At 49.5% G+C, this 19,134-nt stretch overlaps 1 protein-coding gene across 21 annotated transcripts in view; it reads right to left on the bottom strand.

Moving 5' to 3' along the window:
- Positions 1 to 19,134, bottom strand: part of ZBED4 (zinc finger BED-type containing 4) — a 24,295-nt gene continuing 5,161 nt past the window's right edge. For 14 of the 21 annotated variants that reach the window (XM_057742239.1, XM_057742236.1, XM_057742225.1 and 11 more), the window contains 2 exons: positions 10,558 to 10,650; positions 1 to 4,752 (listed from right to left, as the gene is read on the bottom strand). In XM_057742239.1, the coding sequence (XP_057598222.1) occupies positions 903 to 4,421 (3,519 nt within the window). In that variant the 5' untranslated portion in view covers positions 4,422 to 4,752; positions 10,558 to 10,650 and the 3' untranslated portion in view covers positions 1 to 902. The remainder of the gene's footprint in view (positions 4,753 to 10,557; positions 10,651 to 19,134) is intronic. The other 7 variants (XM_057742245.1, XM_057742244.1, XM_057742234.1 and 4 more) reach the window with 1 other exon arrangement.

Below are 19,134 nucleotides of genomic sequence, written 5' to 3' on the forward strand. Positions count from 1 at the left end.
AATCTTCTTCCCTGTTAATAAGCCACCTCTTCTAAAAAGAACTGTATACGTAATTTGATCAAATTGGGGGTCAGTGCACAAATTTCATAACTTCATGATGTAGAGCCACTGAGTCAGAGGCTTGGAGATTTCATCAACAGGATGCTGTAAACGTGTCACACTGCGCACCAGCTACACAGCGGGCACCACCGGCGCTCATTGTGAACAGCGGGGACGTATCCGAGCTGACAGCCCACGCGGCACCGAGGGCAAACCCCTGAAACGGGAGTGCTCTCTTCCCCGAACCCCACATGACCGACATTGTGGGGTGCATCTGAGCGCAGGCTTGTCTTCGAATGCCATGTCTGTCGTGGTAAACAGTTACCTCCCAGAGTACGCGCTGTCCCCGCAATGTACTTTAGAGCCCACAGTTAGGAACTGCTCCGTCAGGATGGCTTGAACTCCACCTTCTATTTACAGATTTTATCTGACAGCCACATAAGCTGTTTTGCTGCAATTAAAGCAATTTTCAACTAAAATACAGTACCTGATTTGTGGTTTTTACATCATCAAATAAAAAGCCTACAGAATAAAACTGCTTACATCTCCTCCGCCCTTCTAATAAAACAAACTACTAACCCCCACCTTTTAAAAAACTTTACAGTTATGAATGAAAACCTAATCATCGTATTTCATAATCGACAAGACAGGCAGTTTCTAGTGGACTTCTTAAAAAACACACCGTGGTACCTGGCCTGAAGGACTGGGTAAGGCACATGTGGACGTGACGGTGAGGGCCGGACCGGGAACCTGCCGTGGACGTGGACCTGAGCGCCTGGCCTGCGTCCCACAGGGCCCCCACCGCGGTGAGCCGCCAGCCCCGGACAGACGCTGCTTCTCGTCCGGTGGCTCCACCGTGAGCTTCAATACTGGAAGCGTATCAAGGGAAGATTCACTTTCAGAAAGATGAGTTTCTCAAAATGTTCCATCATGAGCCGGGACTGGCCAAAGCTGCCGTTCTCGGTGGGTGTGCTGAACAGCCGCTCGGAGGGGATGATGCTCGGGGGGCAGCCCAGAAACCGCACGGCCAAGGCGGAGAGGCCCGGCCAGGCCGCCCGCTTCAGGTTCCAGTAGGCGAGCGGGTCGCAGCCGTGCTCCAGCACCTCCTCCTCCAGGTAGGCGAGCACCATGTCCTCCGGCACCTTCGCTCTCCCCCTGGGCTCGGTCTTCTTCATCTTGGCCATGAGGGACCACAGGCTCTCCTCCCCGGCACCGTCTCTCGCTGGGGAGCCCGGGTCACACCCGTTGGAGACGGGAGCGGGCCCTGAGGTAGAATCCAGCGTCTCCAGTTCCCTGATCAAGTCCTGCTTGTACTGCTCGGCCTCCTCCTCGGAGAACAGGGAGGCTTTGTAGCGCGGGTCCAGCAGGGTGGCCAGCGCGTACCTGGGGTCGTGGAGGGCGGCGGACAGGCGGCTCACCACGGCCTCGCGGAGCGACCCGAGCATGGTGTCGATGCCCATGGTCTCCTGGAAGAGCATCTCCACCCTCCGGCCGAGGATGTGCATCATGGGGATGACCTGGCTGAGCGCGGACGCGCGGGCGCTCAGCTCCCGGCTGGCGGCGTCGAAGGGCTTCAGGGCGTGGCACACGGACTGCATCACCTCCCACTGGTCGCAGCTGATGAGCTCCCGGAAGTTGCACTCCACGGCCAGCGCGTTCACCGCCCTCTTCTGCTCGATGAGCCGCTGCAGCATGTGGAACGACGTGTTCCACCTGGACGGCACGTCCTGGAGGAGGTGATGGGGCGGCAGCTCGTACTCCTTCTGCAGCTCCGCGAGCTTGGCTTTCGCCCGGGGCGACCGGTGGACCCGCTCGCAGATCTTCCGCGCGGTGCTGAGCAGGTTCTGCACCATCCTCTGGCTCTTGATGGCCTCGCTGACGATGAGGTTGACCGTGTGGCTGAAGCACTGCACGCTCGAGCGCGCGCCCTCGTTCAGCATCTTCCCTATGCTGGGGTTGTCGGTGACCGTGATGCCCACCTGCAGGCCGGTCGACGTCACCCAGGCCTCCCACCAACACTCCAGCTGCTTCTGGATGCTGCCGCCACTGTAGTCGCAGTCCACCTGCGACACGTCCAGCAGCGCGGAGCAGTGGTGGTCCTCGCAGGGCGGCCGGGCCGACGACTCGAAGGTGACCCAGTGGGCGGTGAGGGTCAGGTACTCCCGGGTCTGGCTGCTCATCCATATCGCAGACGTGAAGTGGACCACGCCGCTCTCGGCTTCCTGCAGCTGCGACATGATGACGTGCTTCACGCGGTCGTACATGCCCGGGATGGCCGTCCTGGAGAAGTAGGATGGCGGGGGCAGGCAGTACTGAGGTTTCAAGTATCCGAGCAGCCTGTTGAAGCCAGCGTTGTCCACAAATGAGTACGGCTGGAGGTCAAGGGCGATCATTTCAGCAATGAGACTGGTTATCTTCTTGGCAACTGGGTGAGAATCACACAGCTTCTCGTGGGCGCCTTCGCCGGAGGAAGCGCCCGCCAACTCCGCGCCCAGGGGCCCCCGGGCGGCGGGAGGCGAGGGCGGCGCCCGGGGGCTGTCGGGCCTCAGCACGCCCCCGTGAAACCTCTGCAGGTGCCTCAGGAGGCAGCTGGTGCCCAGGTTCGTGGGCTTCTTGCCCCTGCTGATCGTCCGGCCACAGTGCAAGCACACGACCTTCGTGGGGTCTGCGGAGCAGACAGAGAAATGATTCCACAACTTGGAGGTCTTTTTGCTGTTGACGGGAAACACACCTTGACTGTTTTTTGTGACCACGGTCGGCAGGTCGGTTACCCTGGAGGAGGCAGTTTCTGCAGAAGCCAGGGTGGCGTACGGGGAGTTTGCCAAGCTGGCCCCCAGGAAGCCCTTGTGGCTGCCCACGACCTCCGGGTGGCGCCGGCAGAGGTGCCGCATCAAACAGCTGGTCCCCACGTCGCCCTTCTTCCCGCGGCTGATCGCGCAGCCGCAGTGCCTGCACACGGCCTTGAGGCTGTCGGTGGGGGCCAGCGAGAAGTGGTGCCACACTTCCGACTTCAGCCTCCTCATCAGCTTCTTGTTCTGCTGGAACACAGCGCCGGACTGGAACGGGCGAGGGCTTGGCGCGGCGCCCGGCTGCTTCTCGGGAGAGCACGCCCACGAGGCCTCGCCCGTGTCGTCGGGGGACGGCAACGCCGACACGGCGTCCGTCGGCACGTCTCCGGGGTTCCAGCACGCCGACCGGTCCTCCGCCCGCCGGTCGGGGGAGGAGGCGGCGGATGGGGGGTCCTGGACCGGCCTCCCTGGAGACGAGGGCGCGGGGCTGGGCTCTCCCTCGGGCGGCGGCGGGGCGGGCAGCAGGGTGGGGGCCGCGGAGTAGGGGGGCGGCACGCTGGCACCCCCGCCGTTCTCGCGCAGCACGATGGAGCGGTGCGCCCGCCACATGTGCCTGATGAGGCAGCTGGTGCCCAGGTCCTTCCCGTTCTTGCCCCGGCTGAACTCATTCATGCAGTGGACGCACACGGCCTTGGAGCTGTCCAGGGGTGACAGGTAGAAGTGCTTCCAGACGGCGGACCTCCTCCTGGACCCGGACGCGCTCCTGGGCAGCGGCAGGCTCTTCTCGGCCCCGTTCTCCGCAGGCTCGTCGCAGTGGACGGCGCGGGGCTGGGGGGGCAGCCCCGCCAGGGCATCGTCCCTGCTGTACCTCTCAGAGACTGCCACGTCGGAGGAGACGTCTTCGGGAGGAACCACAGAGCCAGATTCCTCCGCTACCTGATGGGGAGATGGGCTCTTAGAGGCCGCTCTGGGGACGAGCTTGCTGGGTGAGAGGCCGGTTCCCGGGTCCCTGGCGTTGGCGGGCGGCGGGGGGAGCCGCGGGGGAGGGGCAGGGAGGGGCGCCGGCGCGCTGCCGTTTTCCTCGACGAGCACCGTGGGGTGCGCCCGCCTCACGTGCCGCATCAGACAGCTGGTGCTGAGGTCCTTCTCGTTCTTGCCCCTGCTGAACTCCTTCATACAGTACCTGCAGATGGCCTTCGTGCTGTCCCGGGGCGAGATGAAAAAATGCTTCCAAGCCGGGGACTTCTTCCTGGAGCCGATGCCGCGGCCGGAGAGCAGGCTCTGCGTCACGGCCTCCATGGCCACGCTGTACAGCGTGCTGCTGTACTGCGACAACAGGGCCCCGTAGTCGTCCTCGGGCTCGGGAGAGGCGCGCCTCCCGGGGCGTGGGCCGCCACAGCTCGCCCCTCTGCCCTCTGCCCCGTCGTCACCACTGTCAGCCCGCTTCCTGTCCTCCGGCTCAGTTTTAAAATCCATCCTTTCCAAGCTACGATTAGGGATTCGGTCATCATCTTCCTCTTCTATTTTAAAATTTATTTCATCAGAAACGAAATCGCCATCCCCTTTGGAACGAGTCTCCCGGTGATTCTCCATGACTGACCATCACTACCCTGGCAGCTCCCTCATGCCGACACCCCGGGGGCGTGGGAAACGGACCCAGGTGCTCCTCTGTGCCCCCAAATGCACATCACCTTCAGTTCTTTCAAAAGAATCCCATCTTCCGGGATGTTTCTGAACGTGGCTGATCACAAATCTTACTGAGGGGTCTCATGAGCACGTCATCTTAGGATGCAGACCGCCGCTTCTCAGGAGTCCTACGCTCAGAAATCTCTGGGTGTAAACATGCACGCGCGCAGCGGGAACCTGCTCGTCTTAGACACGGGGCTGCCGTCACCTGGCTGGCACGGGGATCCTTTCGCATCATCTACGGAAGATGAAACCAGGTTAGACACTGCGCTCCGTCAGAGTTCAAGTCCACACTGGCACAGATACACAAGCTTCAATGTGCACAGAAAAAGATTCGACAATGGTAAATTAAAGTGGAAAAGCTTGTTCCTCAACTTTTTTATAATCTAGTTACACAATGAAAATACCCTCTAAATAGACATTTCCCCAAAGAAGACATACAGATTGCCAAAAGGCACATGAAAACATTGCTTATTATTAGAGAAATGCAAATCAAAACCACAATGAGGTATCACCTCACACAGGTCAGAATGCTTACCAACAAAAAGTCTATAAATAATAAATGCTGGAGAGGATGTGGAGAAACGGGAACCCTCCTGCACTGCTGGTGGGAATGTAAGTTGGTACAGCCACTATGGAGAACAGTTTGGAGGTTCCTTTAAAAACTAAAAACAGAGCTACCATATGACCCAGCAATCCCACTCCTGGGCATATATCCAGAGAAAACTATAGTTTGAAAAGATACACACACCCCGATGTTCATTGCAGCACTATTTACAACAGCCAAGACATGGAAGCAACCTAGATGTCCACCGACAGAGGAGTGGATAAAGAAGATGTGGCACATGTATACAATGGAATATGACTCAGCCATGAAAAACAATGAAATAATGCCATTGCAGCCACATGGATGGACCTAGAGATGATCATACTGAGTGCAGTAAGATAGAGAAAGACAAACACCATTATGTGCAATCTAAAAACATGGTACAAATGAACTAATTTACAAAACAGAAACAGATTCTCAGACACAGAAAACAGACTTATGGTCGCCAAAGGGGAAGGTGGGGGAGGGATACATGAGGAGCTTGGGGGTGACACACAGACACTACCATGTATCTTAAAGGAGTCAGAAAAAGAGGGTCAAGAGGAAATACCAAGACTGGGTGCGGGCCGTCGTGACTCTACCCTTCTCATTAACACGTATGCAGAGGCATCTTCTCATGGCCTTAACAGGCAATTTCCCAGGTGACTAACAAGGCTGAACATTCGTGGGCTTATCTGCCATTTGCTTCTCTCCATTGGTGAAGTGTCTGTTCATGTATTTTGCCCATGTTTTTACAGATTGTGTTTTTCTTATTATCGAGTTCTTAGAGTTCTTTGCGTGTCTGGAAAGAAGCCCTTTATCAAGTCTATGACTCCAGCCTGTGGCTTGGTTCTTACTCTCCCAGTGCTTTCTGGAGAGCAACGCCCTGAACTGTGATGACGTCCAATGTACCACTTTGTTTTATGGACTGTGCTTTTGGGGTTGTATCGTAGAAAGATTTTTCTCCTGTGTTTTCTACAAGTTTTGTATTTTATACTTAGATCTTTGAAAGATTCAAATTAATTATTTTGCATATGAATATCTAATTGTTCAAACACCATTTGTTGAAAAGACCATCCTCCTCCATAAAAGGGTGGCTCTGTGGCTTTGCTGAACATCCAGTACACGCCTGTGCGGCGCCTGTGCCCCCACACAGACTCACACACAAGTGCTGGCAGCTGTGTCTGTGTGTACACACAAGTGTGGGTATATATTTCGCAAATCGTACCCTTTAAATAAGGGCAGTTTACTGTATGTCAATTACGCCCAACATGGAAGAGTATGATGTACGTATGTACACTAATGTGTGCCCCCAGCCCCGGACACGAGCTCCGAAAGCCCTTGGAAGCCCTGAGTGGCAGGAACAGCTTCTGTTCTAACGCGGTGCCTCCTGCAAGGAGGCACATGGCTACTGCAGACTGCCCAGCCCCACCCGACCCCACCCCCAGGATGGGTGGCGGCTGAGTTAATCCTGACCACGCCCACACGATGAAGCTTCCAGAGGATCCCAAAGAGCTGGGGCTCGGGGAGCTGAACACAGTCACGTGTCGGGAGGGTGACCCCCACCCCACGCGGACAGAAGCCCCTGCACTCGGGACCCCCCCAGACCTCTCCCTGCACATCTTCATCTGGCTGTTCATCTATGATCCTCATCATACCCTTTTCAGATACGAAAGTGCTTTATTGTGGGAAGCCCAAATTAAGCCAGTTGGTCAGAAATACAGGTGACAGCTGAGGTTGGTGTCTGGATGGGAGCCGTCTTGTGGGACTGAGCCCTGATCCTGGGGATCTGAGGATGATTCCAGGCAGTGGTGTCCGAACTGAACTGAACTGAAGGACAGCCAGCTGGTGCTGGACAACGGCCGGCGTGGGACATGGGAGCACCTATCAGTGACCAGACATGAATCATTCTGTGAGCAGAGCGCCACAGGACAGCCTTTGCCCACAAACCCAAGTAAAGCTGTATTGTAAGAAAGGTAGGGACTGTCAGATTGGATAAAAAAGTAAAACTAACTATGTGCTGCCTATGAAAAGCATTTCAAAGATAAAGACACAAATAAGTTCAAAGCAAAAGGACAGAAAAGAGACTTCCCAGGAGGGACAGTGGTTAAGAATCTGCCTGCCAATGCAGGGGACACAGGTTCAATCCCTGGGCCAGAAAGATCCCACATGCCGCAGGGCAACTAAGCCCGTGCACCCCCAACTACTGAGCCTGTGCTCCAGAGCCCTCAAGCCACAACTATTGAGCCCGTGTGCCACAACTACTGAGCCCACGAGCTACAACTACTGAGCCCTCGCACCTAAAGCCCAAGCTCCACAACAAGAGAAGCCACCACAATGAGAAGCCTGCACACCACGACAAAGAGCAGTCTCTGCTGTCCACGACTAGAGAAAGCATGTGTGCAGCAACAAAGACCCAACACAGCCAAAAGTAAATAAATCTTAAAAAAAACATTCATCAAGATAGATTGTTCTCTGGATAATAAAGCAAATCTCAATAAAGTTAAAAGAACTGAAATCAAACAGAGAATGGTCTCTGACAATAAGGGGACTGAATGAGAATTCAACATTAGGATGATATCTGGAAAAATCCAAAATATCTTCAAATAAATAACTTTTTTTTTAAAGTTTATTATTTTTTTAAGTTAATTAATTAATTTATTGGCTGTGTTGGGTCTTCGTTGCTGCACGCGGGCTTTCTCTAGTTGTGGTGAGCGGGGGCTACTCTTCACTGCGGGGCACAGGCTCCTCAGTGCAGTGGCCTCTCTTGTTGCCGAGCACGAGCTCTAGGTGCGTGTGGTTCAGTAGTTGCGGCACACGGGCTCAAATGTTGTGGCTCACGGGCTCTAGAGCACAGGCTCAATAGTTGCGGCACACGGGCTTCGTTGCTCCGCAGCACGTGGGATCTTCCTGGGGCAGGGATCGAATCCTTGTGCCCTGCACTGGCGGGCAGGTTCTTAACCGCTGCGCCACCTAGGAAGTCCCAACACTTCTATATTAAGCCAAGGGCTAAAGAAAAAAATCACACGGAAAAGTAAAGCAAATTTAATCCCAAAGCAAACAAAGAGAAGAAAACAATAAAGATTTGAAATCAATAAGATTGGGGGGGAGGGGGGCAGGAAGAGGCAGGGGGCAAAAAAACCCAATGAAACCTAACACTGGTTCTTTGGACAGATCAACAAAACTGGCAAACTCCTACACAGACTGATTAGAGTTAAAAAAAGAAAAAGACAGGAATTACCAATAGCAGGAATGAAAGAGGGGATTTCCACCAAAGATCTTACAGATGCAAAAAGATCATAAGGAAATAGATGAGTGACTTTAGGATGGTAAATTCCGCAGCTTAAATGAAATGGGTGAATCCTGGAAAGGCACACATGACAGAAACTCACTAAACAGAGAACCCAAACAGCCCTCTATTTATTTTAAAAGCTAAACTTGTAGTTAAAAACCTTCCCTTAAAGAAACTGTCAGGGGCTTCCCTGGTGGTGCGGTGGTTTAAGAATCCGCCTGCCAATGCAGGGGACATGGGTTAGATCCCTGGGCCAGGAAGATCCCACATGCTGCAGAGCAACTAAGCCCGTGTGCTACGACTACTGAGCCCATGCGCCACAACTACTGAAGCCTGTGCACCTAGAGCCTGTGCTCTGCAACTAGAGAAGCCCCCACAATGAGGAACGTGCGCACCACAAGGAAGAGCAGCCCCCGCTCGCCACAACTAGAGAAAGCCCATGCTCAGCAACAAAGACCCAATGCAGCCAAAAATAAAATAAATAATAAAATAAATCTTTAAAAAAAAAAAAGAAAGAAAGAAACTGCCAGGTCAAAATGGCTTCACAGGTGAATTTCACCAAACATTAACGAAAAAAAAGAAAAACACTGGTGAAACACAAACTCTCCCAGAAAAATAAAAGAAGAAACACTTCCCAACTCTTTTTTTATGAGGTAGTATTACCCTGACACCAGAACCAGCAAAGATGTTAGAAACGCATCAGATTCATATTCCTATGATCACAGGAAAACCTTAAGAAAACGCAGCAAGTTCTTAAAAACTTAACTAATCAAATTCAGCACTGCATTAACGATAACAGACCATGAATAAATGGGGTTTATCACAAGAATGTCTGGCTTTAACATTAAAAGATCAACCAACAGAATTCAGCACATTCATGGAAAAACGGGAGGAAACCCACACGGTCATGTCATTAGATGCAGAAAAACATTTAACATTACTTCCATTCCTATTCACGTCAAGACTCTCAGCAAGGCAGGAGGTGAAGACTTCCTCAGCCTGACGAGGGGTTTTGGAAACACTCGACAGCTACCATCACACTGAGCAGTGAGAGCTCAGGAACAAGGCAGGAGCCGCCCCCAGCTCACACGCGTGCCCAGTGTCCCACGGGGAGTCCCAGGCAGAAGGCGGGTCAGGAAGGAAAAGTCACACTGCCTTCAGTCACAGAAGACACGGTCATCTACGTAATAAAGGTCTTAAGGCCTCTACAAAGAGGTACTGGATCTCAGAACCTTTAGGAAAGTCACAGGCTCTGCCTTGCTCCTCCTTCCCATACGACTTCAGTGCCTGGACATCTCCTGATGTCGGACAGGACGACCCTGTCCTCATTCCTCTCTCCGGGTCTCGGAGAAACCAGCTCTCCCCTCCTCAAGGCAAACATCACAGTCTCTGGTGACTCTCACTCTCTCTGGAGACTCTCTGGGGCGAGAGCGTGGGGTGGTGAGAATGGAAGAGCCAACAGGCACTGGTTCCTGGGGGCCATCTTTTAAGCATTCAACCTGTGGTGTCTCATTTAAACCGTGTGACAATCTTGAAGATTCAGTGGGATGTTTCTCCTTTTACACTGAGGCACAGAGAGGGTGAGAGACGAGTCTGGAGCACACAGGTGGAAACGGGCCACTGCTCACATTGGGACGTGAGCCCTGGAAGCCCTGGGGACCGGGGGTGGGGGGCATGGACAGAAGACAGAGTGTAGGAGGAAGAAATGTGGCTGAGAGTGCGGCTGCATGGATGGACCTGGAGACGACCACACTCAGTCAGCCAGGCAGAGAAAGGCAAGTATCATTTGATGTCACTTATACGTGCAATCTAAACTAGGACACAGATGAACCTATCTATGAAACAGAAACAGACTCACAAAGAGAAGAGACTTGTGGCTGCCAAGGGGGAGGGGTGGGGGCGGGAAGGACTGGGAGTCTGGGGTGAGCAGATGCAAACCGGTGCACACAGGATGGAGACACAGCAAGGTCCTCCCGTGCAGCACAGGGAACCCTATTCAGCGTCCTGGGAGCCACCATCACGGAAAAGAATAAGAAAAAAAAGTTCTGATCAAAGACTTCAGATCACAGGCTCAGGAATCCCTACAAACCCCAAGGAAGAGTTAAAGAAAAAGAAAAAAAAAATAGTGCTAAAAACAAGAGATAAAGAAGAGAAATAAAAATTACCAGGGCTGGAGGAGCACATTTAATCACCACCGGTGGGATGAGATCAGCAAAATCCAGACCACAGGAGATTCCACAGGACAAACAGCCCAGCTTCTATAACAAACAAATGATTCTTGATTCCTGATCTGAATTAGCAAACCGTATAAGAACATTTTTTAGACAATGTGGGAAACTTGGATATTGAATTAACATTTGATATTAAGTAACTCTTAGTTTACTAAGATATAAACATATTGTGGGTAAAACTTTTTTTAAAGAATCCCATCTTTTCAAGATTCTTACTGAAAAATATTCAGATGAAACAGGATTTCTGGTATCTGCTTTAACATAACTGAGTTGGGGGATACAGATAAAACAAGAGTGGCCATGAGTTGGTACCTGTTACAACTGGGTGATGAGCGCACGGGTCAGTACACTAGCCTTCCTAATGGATCTTACAACACTCCCATAGGAATTAGCATTGTTTTTATTTTAATTAATTAATTGGCTACGTTGGGTCTTCATTGCTGTGTGCGGGCTTTCTCTAGTTGTAGTGAGCGGGGGCTACTCTTTGTTGCAGTGTGAGGGCTTCTCAGTGCGGTGGCTTCTCCTGTTGCGGAGCACAGGCTGTAGGTGTGTGGGCTTCAGTCGTTGCAGCGTGTGGGCTCAGTAGTTGTGGCCCACGGGCTTAGTTGCTCCTCTGCATGTGCAATCTTCCTGGACCAGGGCTCGAACCTGTGTCCCTGCATTGGCAGGTGGATTCTTAACCACTGGGCCACCAGGGAATTCCCATAGGAATTATTTAAGAAAAAATAACTAGACAGACTACTGACTTTTCAAGAGAAGCAATGTAAGCCAGGAGACAAAGGAATGATATCTTCACAGTTGTGAAAAAAATAAAAGCCAAACCAGAATTTAATACTCAGCAAAAATATTCCTGCAGGAATTAATATGAAATAAAAACACTGTCGGACCAATCAAACACAGACTACGTCCGCAGGTGGCCTTCCTAGAGGGAATGCAGAAGAGTGTTCTTCGGGCAGCAGTAATCCCCCGTGGAAATTCAGTGACGCACAGAAAATGACAAGGGTGACGGAAACGGTAACGGTGCAGGGGAAGAGCAAGGCGCTTGGTGTGCCCACTGCCACCTGGTGCCTTTGCTTCCAGGCCCTTTCAATGGACTTAACTAAAAACCATCAGTACACACATACACCTGCATGCACACGCACAGGTGGCTGAAGACCACACGTGCACGCTGAGACCTCCAACTTCAATCCAACATCACAGGAGGATCCCAGCCTCCCTTTCCCCATGTTTGTAACTTCTTTCTGCAACAGCAAGAAGTCTGCCTCCGACTTGCCTTAAAAGATTTGTTCATTTGCTCAGTCCTACAACGTTCAGAAAGCAGTTTCAGAATGCTAACTCACACCACCCAGGAGAGACAAACTTCTGAACTACAGACATTAGTTTATACGTTTTTGTCTTTGGGCTTGAGGACACAGTAAGCACCGTCCAAGGGTTTCTTGGGTCAGTTTTCTCTCTTAAGAGTAGTTATTCATTTGAACTACAGTTAAGTTCACTGTTTCGACTGGTAATACAGCACAGGAGTAGAAGAGCAAAACCACAGTCGCGTGGACGATATCAACGAGACAAAACAGACAAGGTGTTTCCTTCACCCCAAAATAGAAGCCCCCAGGACAAACCAAGACTATGTAAAAGGCCCATGTGGCACTAGATCTGTACAGGCAGAAGAAGAAAGCAGCCCTGCACGTGTCGCTACGGATAATCCCAACGTAGCCAACAGAGGACCAAGCTGCTGAAGCTGGGAGGAGCCTTCCGCACTCACCACAGCGGACATACGTCAGCGGTCCATGGGGTCCGCAGGAAGGTCCAAGGAGGCTGGAGCAAAACCACACAGCCCGGGCGTCCTCCTGGGCAAAGGCCCACAGCAAAGAGAAGCTGCTGGGAACAGACTCTAAACTGAGCGGCTCAGGGGGAAAAGAAACAGGGAAGGAAGGGTAGAGAAGCGAGGGAACTCTCAGGACGCAAGCCACCGCTCAGAGTGGCGAGGAGGACCTCCACAGCCCGGCGGCTCCAGGAAAGCAGAGGCAGCGCCGGGCAGCTGTCAACATCAAAGTGTCCTCAGCTCTGGGGCTAAGCAAAGACCTGCAACAACCCGAGGAGCGCTTATTTAAGAAAAGCGACGGGAGCTCCGCGAGAACATTTCACTCCCACCCTGCCTTCCCCACAGGAACCACGCGGCACACTGTGTGTGAAAACAGTAGCCTTGCAGCCACCAGAGGGGGAGACCGGGCCTGCAGTCCCTCAGAAAGTCCCACTCTCTACAGCACTGTCACCGCTTGACCTTTGTCACAGGTCCCTGGAAAAGCCCCGCTCACGGGGCATGGTAGTTATTTGATCTGATTCAGAGCCTGCAGCGGGAAAAGCCCTCTCCCTGGGCTTCTGTTGAAAACAAACAGCTGCGCTTCTGTAACACCACAGCTGCCTAACCCTGCAACTCCAGTGGGGCAAACGAGAGCCTGGCCTAAGGTTGAGAAGGAAGATCTGGGGGATGAGATGTCTGCAGGGGTCTTCAAAAGGCTCTGACAGATTCCTGTGGCTGTAGAAGGACAGCTCAGGAGAGACCTGAGGGGCCACCCCACCTCTCACCTCTGACTGACCTCAAAGCCCTATGCAAGCAGAAGGCGAAGGCTTGTCCCAACACACACAGGCACACGCACACACACACAGGCACACGCACAGGCACACACACACACACAGGCACACGTACATGCACACACACACAGCCACCGGCAAAGATGGCAGATGCATCTGTTGGCAGCATTTAAGGAAATCTCTCGGCAAGCATCTACTGACACCAAGCTAACCAGGCAGAGACTGACGTGTCCAAACACTACAAGGACTGCAGACTTTTCAGAATTTGACCAGGAAGGACACTAAAGGAACAACAGGCAAAAACAAAACCAAACCCCAGCAATAACAACAGATGCTGTCCAGTTTTCAACAAAAACAAAAAAATTACAAGACATGCAAAAAAAGCAGGGAAGTATGGCCCATATACAGGGGGGAAAATCAAGAAACTATCCCTGAGGGACTTCCTAGGTGGTGCAGTGGTTAAGAATCTACCTGCCAATGCAGGGGACACAGGATCCCTGCTCCAGGAAGATCCCATATGTTGCGGAGCAACGAAGCCCATGTGCCACAACTACTAAGCCTGTGCTCTAGAGTCTGTGAGGCACAACTATTGAGCCCACGTGCTGCAACTACTGAAGCTCGTGCGCTTAGAGCCTGTGCTCCACAACAAGAAAAGCCACCACAGTGAGTAGGCCCCACTCACAACTAGAGAAAGCCCACGCAGAGCAACGATGACCCAATGCAGCCAATCAATCAATAAATCAATAAATTAATTTTTTAAAAAACGAAACTGTCCCTGAGGGTGCCCAGAGGCTGGACTTACTAGACAAAGACTCTAAATCAGCTACTCTAACATGGTGCAAGAACTAAAGGAAACCATGCATAAAGAAACTACAGGAGGGACGTCCCTGGTGGCGCAGGGGTTAAGAATCCGCCTGCCCATGCACGGGACTGGGTTCGAGCCCTGGCCCGGGAAGATCCCACCTGCTGCAGAGCAACTAAGCCTGTGCGTCACAACGACCGAGCCTGCACTCTAGAGCCCACGTGCCGCAACTATTGAAGCCCGTCCGCAGCAAGAGAAGCCACCGCAATAAGAAGCCTGTGCACGTCAATGAAAAGTAGCCCCACTCTCCACAACTACAGAAAGCCCCCACACAGCAACGAAGACCCAACACAGCCAATAAATGAAAAATAAATAAATAAATAAAACAATTCTTTAAAAAAAAAAAGAAAGAAACTACAGGAAAGTAGGACAATGTCTTACCAAGTAAGTATCAGTATAGAGAGAAAAATTATGAAAAAGAAACAATTATGACATTAGAAATTACAGAGCTGAAATGTGTAACTGCAATGAAAAATTCACTAGAGGGGCTTGGTTACCGGCAGAAGAAAGAATCAGCAAACTTGAAGGAAGGCCAACTATTGACAGAACAGCACGACAGTGACTCCGTGAGGGTGGAGACGATGTGAGCGGCACCGGCAGCCAGCGTGAACCGGCAGCTCCACACAGGCTGCGTCCAACAGCAGCACGGGACTCATCCTTTCAACTGCACACAACACATCCCACCGCACCGCTCACAGGCTGGGCCACGAGACAAACAGCAGTAAACGTAAAAGAACGGAAACTACACAAACATGTCCTTCAACCAGAACGAAGGTAAACTATAAGACAGTGTGAGAAGAAAAGCTGAGAAAACAATAAATATTTGGCAATAATAACACACTTCTAAATAATCCATGGGTCAAAAAGAAACTACAAGGGAAATTAGAAAGTATTTCATCTGAATGAAAATAAAAACACAACAAACCAAAATATATGAGATACAGCTAAAGTGGTGCTCTGAGAGAAATTTATAGCTTTAAATACCTATATTAGAAAGGAAGAACAATCTCAAATAATTTAAGCATTCACCTCCAGATTAAAAAAACCAAAAGCAAACTAGGAAAACAACAGACCAAATCAAGGCAGAAAAAAGGAAAAAACACAGGTTAGAGTGGATATTAATGAAATAGAAAACAGAAAAATGATATAGAACTTCAGTGAAACCAAAAGTTGGTTCTTTGAAAACATCAACAAAATTGACAAATCCCTAACTAGATGAACCAAGAAAAAAAGAAGACATAGATTGCAAAAACTGTGGGAACATTACCAATGCCTCCTCAGAAACTAAATGAAATATAAGAGAGTATTATGAACAACTTTCTACCAACAAATTCAACAACTTACATGAAATGGAAAAATTCCTAGAAAGTAATAAATTAACAAAAGTGACTCCAGAAATAACAGAAAATCAGAATAGACCTGTAACAAGTAAAGACATTGAATAAGTAACTTAAAATTTTCCCACAAAGAAAAATGTAGGCCCAGACAGTGTCACTGGTGAATTTTATCAAACATTTACAGAAGAAATGATATCAATACTCCACAAACTCTTTGAAGAGGAGGACAGAATACTTTCCAGTTTATTCTAAGAGGCCAGTATCACCTGGGTACCAAAGCTAAAGACATAAGAAAATTATGGCTATTCCTAGATACACAATGTAAAACGTAAAGATGGAAGCCACCACATTTTTAGTAGCAGATAAAGACTGCAAGGGAGAAAGCACCATGAAGTTAGGGAAAGTTATCCCCCGTCATCTCACTTTCTCAAATGTTAAAAAGCTAATATCAGATAAAAATAAGTGTGGCAGATGGAATAATGGACCCTAAGAAGTCCATGTCCTAACCCTCAGACCCGTGACTGTGTTAGGTTACACAGCACAGTAGAATTCTTAATAAGGATGCGGATGGAATTAAGGTTACTGATACAGAATAATAAGAAGATTCTTCTGGATTATCTGGGTGGACCCAATGTTATCACAAGGATCCTTAAAAGTGGAAGGAAGAGGCAGAAGAGACAGAGGAAAACATGACTTCAGAGAGATGCAGCGTTGCTGACTTTGAAGATGGAGGGAGGGACTCACATCCAGGGGACGTAGGCAGCCTCTAGAAAATGTAAAAGGCAAGGAAGCGTTCACTGCTAGAGCCTCCAGAAATAAAGCCTGCCAATATCTTGATTTAAGCTCAGTGAGACCTATCTTGGATTTCTGACCTCCAAATTTATGCTGTTTTCAACCACTAAGTTTGTGATAATTTGTTAAAGCAGCACTAGAAAACTAAAATAAGCAATGGAAAAGGATTAAGATCAAATCCTACAACAGGATAAGAGAAAAAAATAATAAAGACCAGGAAAACATCTCTATAGATAATGAAAGCACACTAGAAAAATATACACACGAACTAAATGAAAACTATAACTTATTTCAACAGATGCTAAAGAAATTAAGACAATAATACAAAAGAACAAAATAAATCAAGACAGTAAAACACTGAAATGATGTTATGGATACTAAGAAAATATTACAAATAAAAGTAAAATGTCATTTTACAAATTGCAAAGCCTGAGGCTAGGAGAGAAAAAGGGGAAAGTTGGATGGGGGGAGAGACAGAAAGAGCTCTCTCCTTTCAAAGAAGAGAATGAAGCCAGCAAATGGCGTGGTGGGTGGTGGCTGTGGGCTGTGTATACGCGCCCCCCCATAACCTGAAATATTCAGCAAAACAAACACATACACTCACACACACACACAAAGTAAAACGTCATTTTGAGAATAGAGACTAGCTCAGACGCAACATAAGAACAAATAAACTCCACAGATGATTGCTTAAGATAAACATAAAAGTTTAGAAAGGACAGTTCTTCAATGGGAAAGAAATGAAGAGACAAAAAAGACTCAGGAGAAACTGGCCGACGTAAACTACAGTAAAGAAGATCCAACGTGTGCGTTTAGAGCATCCCCCACGCCCCGCCCCTCCCCCAAAGAGGTGGACAAAGCAGGAGAAGAGGATACGAAAAACTCTGAGATAAGAACTGTGAAACTACGTATATTGAAAGAGCATACCATTAAGCTGAGGAAACCCATCCTTAACAGCTAACTCTGGAGGATATTCTAGGAAAATCACTGAACTTAAAAAAGAGAAATTCCATTCAGGCAAAAACCAAGGTCGGTTATAGGGGAAAGAACATAAAATTGTCATGAGTCTGACAACAATGTTTTAAGCTATAAGACAACAGAATAACATATTTAAGACCTTCAGGGGGAAAATATGTGAGGCAAGCATTTTATATCCAGTCAGCCTGACTTTCAAGTGTAAGGGACACAGAAAAACTATTATCAACAGGCAAGAATTCAGGAAATATTCTTCCTTGAGTCCTTCCTGAGAAATCTGCCAGAGAACAAGCCTCAACCAAACAGTCTGGATTCCAGGGAGGGCAAAATTTTCTCTCCTGACACAAGGGATGGTTACAAAGTGTCCACCTTCTAACAGCCCATCAAGCCATGACTTTATGCAGTTTGTCTCTGCGCTGTACTTTAAGATAAGAAGGTTTTTAAAAACCTCAGGAAACTATGGTGACGTGGGAAGGACCACCCCCTGCAGGCGGGACGCCCGCCCACTGCTGTCAGCAAAGCCAGAGGGCCAGGCAGGCCTGCCCGGGGTGTAAACGCACCCACACACGTGAAGGTGCGTCTGGGACACGCTCATGAGGACAGACTTTCACCTTCTATTTTACACGTTTCTCTACTGCTGGACTAGTTTCGTACACGTTATTTCAAAATCACAAATAACGATATTTCTATTGTTTTGGCTTATTTTTTGGCCGCACTATGCAGCATGTGGGACCTTAGCTCCCCGACCAGGGATTGAACTCGTGCCCCCTGCATTGGAACCATTGGACCATCAGGGAAGTCCCAGATGTTTCTATTTTAGGAAAAATGCTGTCATTTGCTCTAGCAGCTTACTACTAAAGAGAAGAATTTTTCTACTATTTTAGCAGCAAATTTAAACAGAAGCGTTTGGATATCTGCAAACAAAAAGTGGACCGATACTCTAAGGAAGGTGAAAGTTTCTTAAAGAGAATCATTACTGGTGACCAGACATGGACTCATCACGACGAGCCTGAGGGTAAACGGCAGAGTGTGGAATGGAAACATCCTCAATCGCCGACCAAGAGAAAGTTCCAGAGTCAACCATCAGCTGGAGAATTGATGCTTACAGTTCTCTGGGATTCTCCAGGGCCGGTACTGGAACATTATCAGGAGAAAGGTTCAACAGTCAACAGTGCTTGTTACAGCAAGATGCTTACTGAAGAGCTGAAGCCTAAACTTCGGACTAAACGCAGAGGCCTGCTCTCCAAGGGCCTCGTGAGCTTGCGTGACAACGCACATCTGCACACGTCTGCCCACACTGTCCACGCTCTGCAAAAACTTCGTTTGAGGTGTGAAAGCATCCTCCCTATAGTCCTGATCTTGCTCCATCAGACTTTCACCTGTTTAGTCCCCTGAAACCAGCCTTATAAGGACGAAGCTTCACTTCTGATGAAGTGATGACAGCAGTGCATTCGTGGCTCGCAGCTCAGCCTAAAACATTTTTTAATTAGGGAATATGAAGGCTTGTTGACAGATGGACAAAGTGTATTGAAAAGCAAGGAGGTTATGTCAAAAAATGATGTATTTCTCTTTTCTAAAAGTTAATTAAAATAAATTCTACAGCTAGAGTGCAGATAATTTTTGACTCACCCTTGTACACAAACTGCTGAATAAAAAGCAAGACACATAGCATAAATAGTACTTGTCACATTTTATGAAAGACAGGTGGGACTACCCTGCTGGTGCAGTGGTTAAGAATCCGCCTGCCAATGCAGGGGACATGGGTTCCATCCCTGGTCCCGTTAGATCCCACATGCTCCGGAGCAACTAAGTCCGTGCGCCACAACTACTGAGCCTGCGCTCTAGAGCTCACGAGACACAACTATTGAGCCCATGTGCCACAACTACTGAAGCCTGTGCTCTAGAGCCGAGCTCTGCAACAGGAGAAGCCACCACAATGAGAAGCCCGCGCACCTG

This window comes from Hippopotamus amphibius, chromosome 7 (assembly GCF_030028045.1).
Source record: "Hippopotamus amphibius kiboko isolate mHipAmp2 chromosome 7, mHipAmp2.hap2, whole genome shotgun sequence".
NCBI lineage: Eukaryota > Metazoa > Chordata > Mammalia > Artiodactyla > Hippopotamidae > Hippopotamus > Hippopotamus amphibius.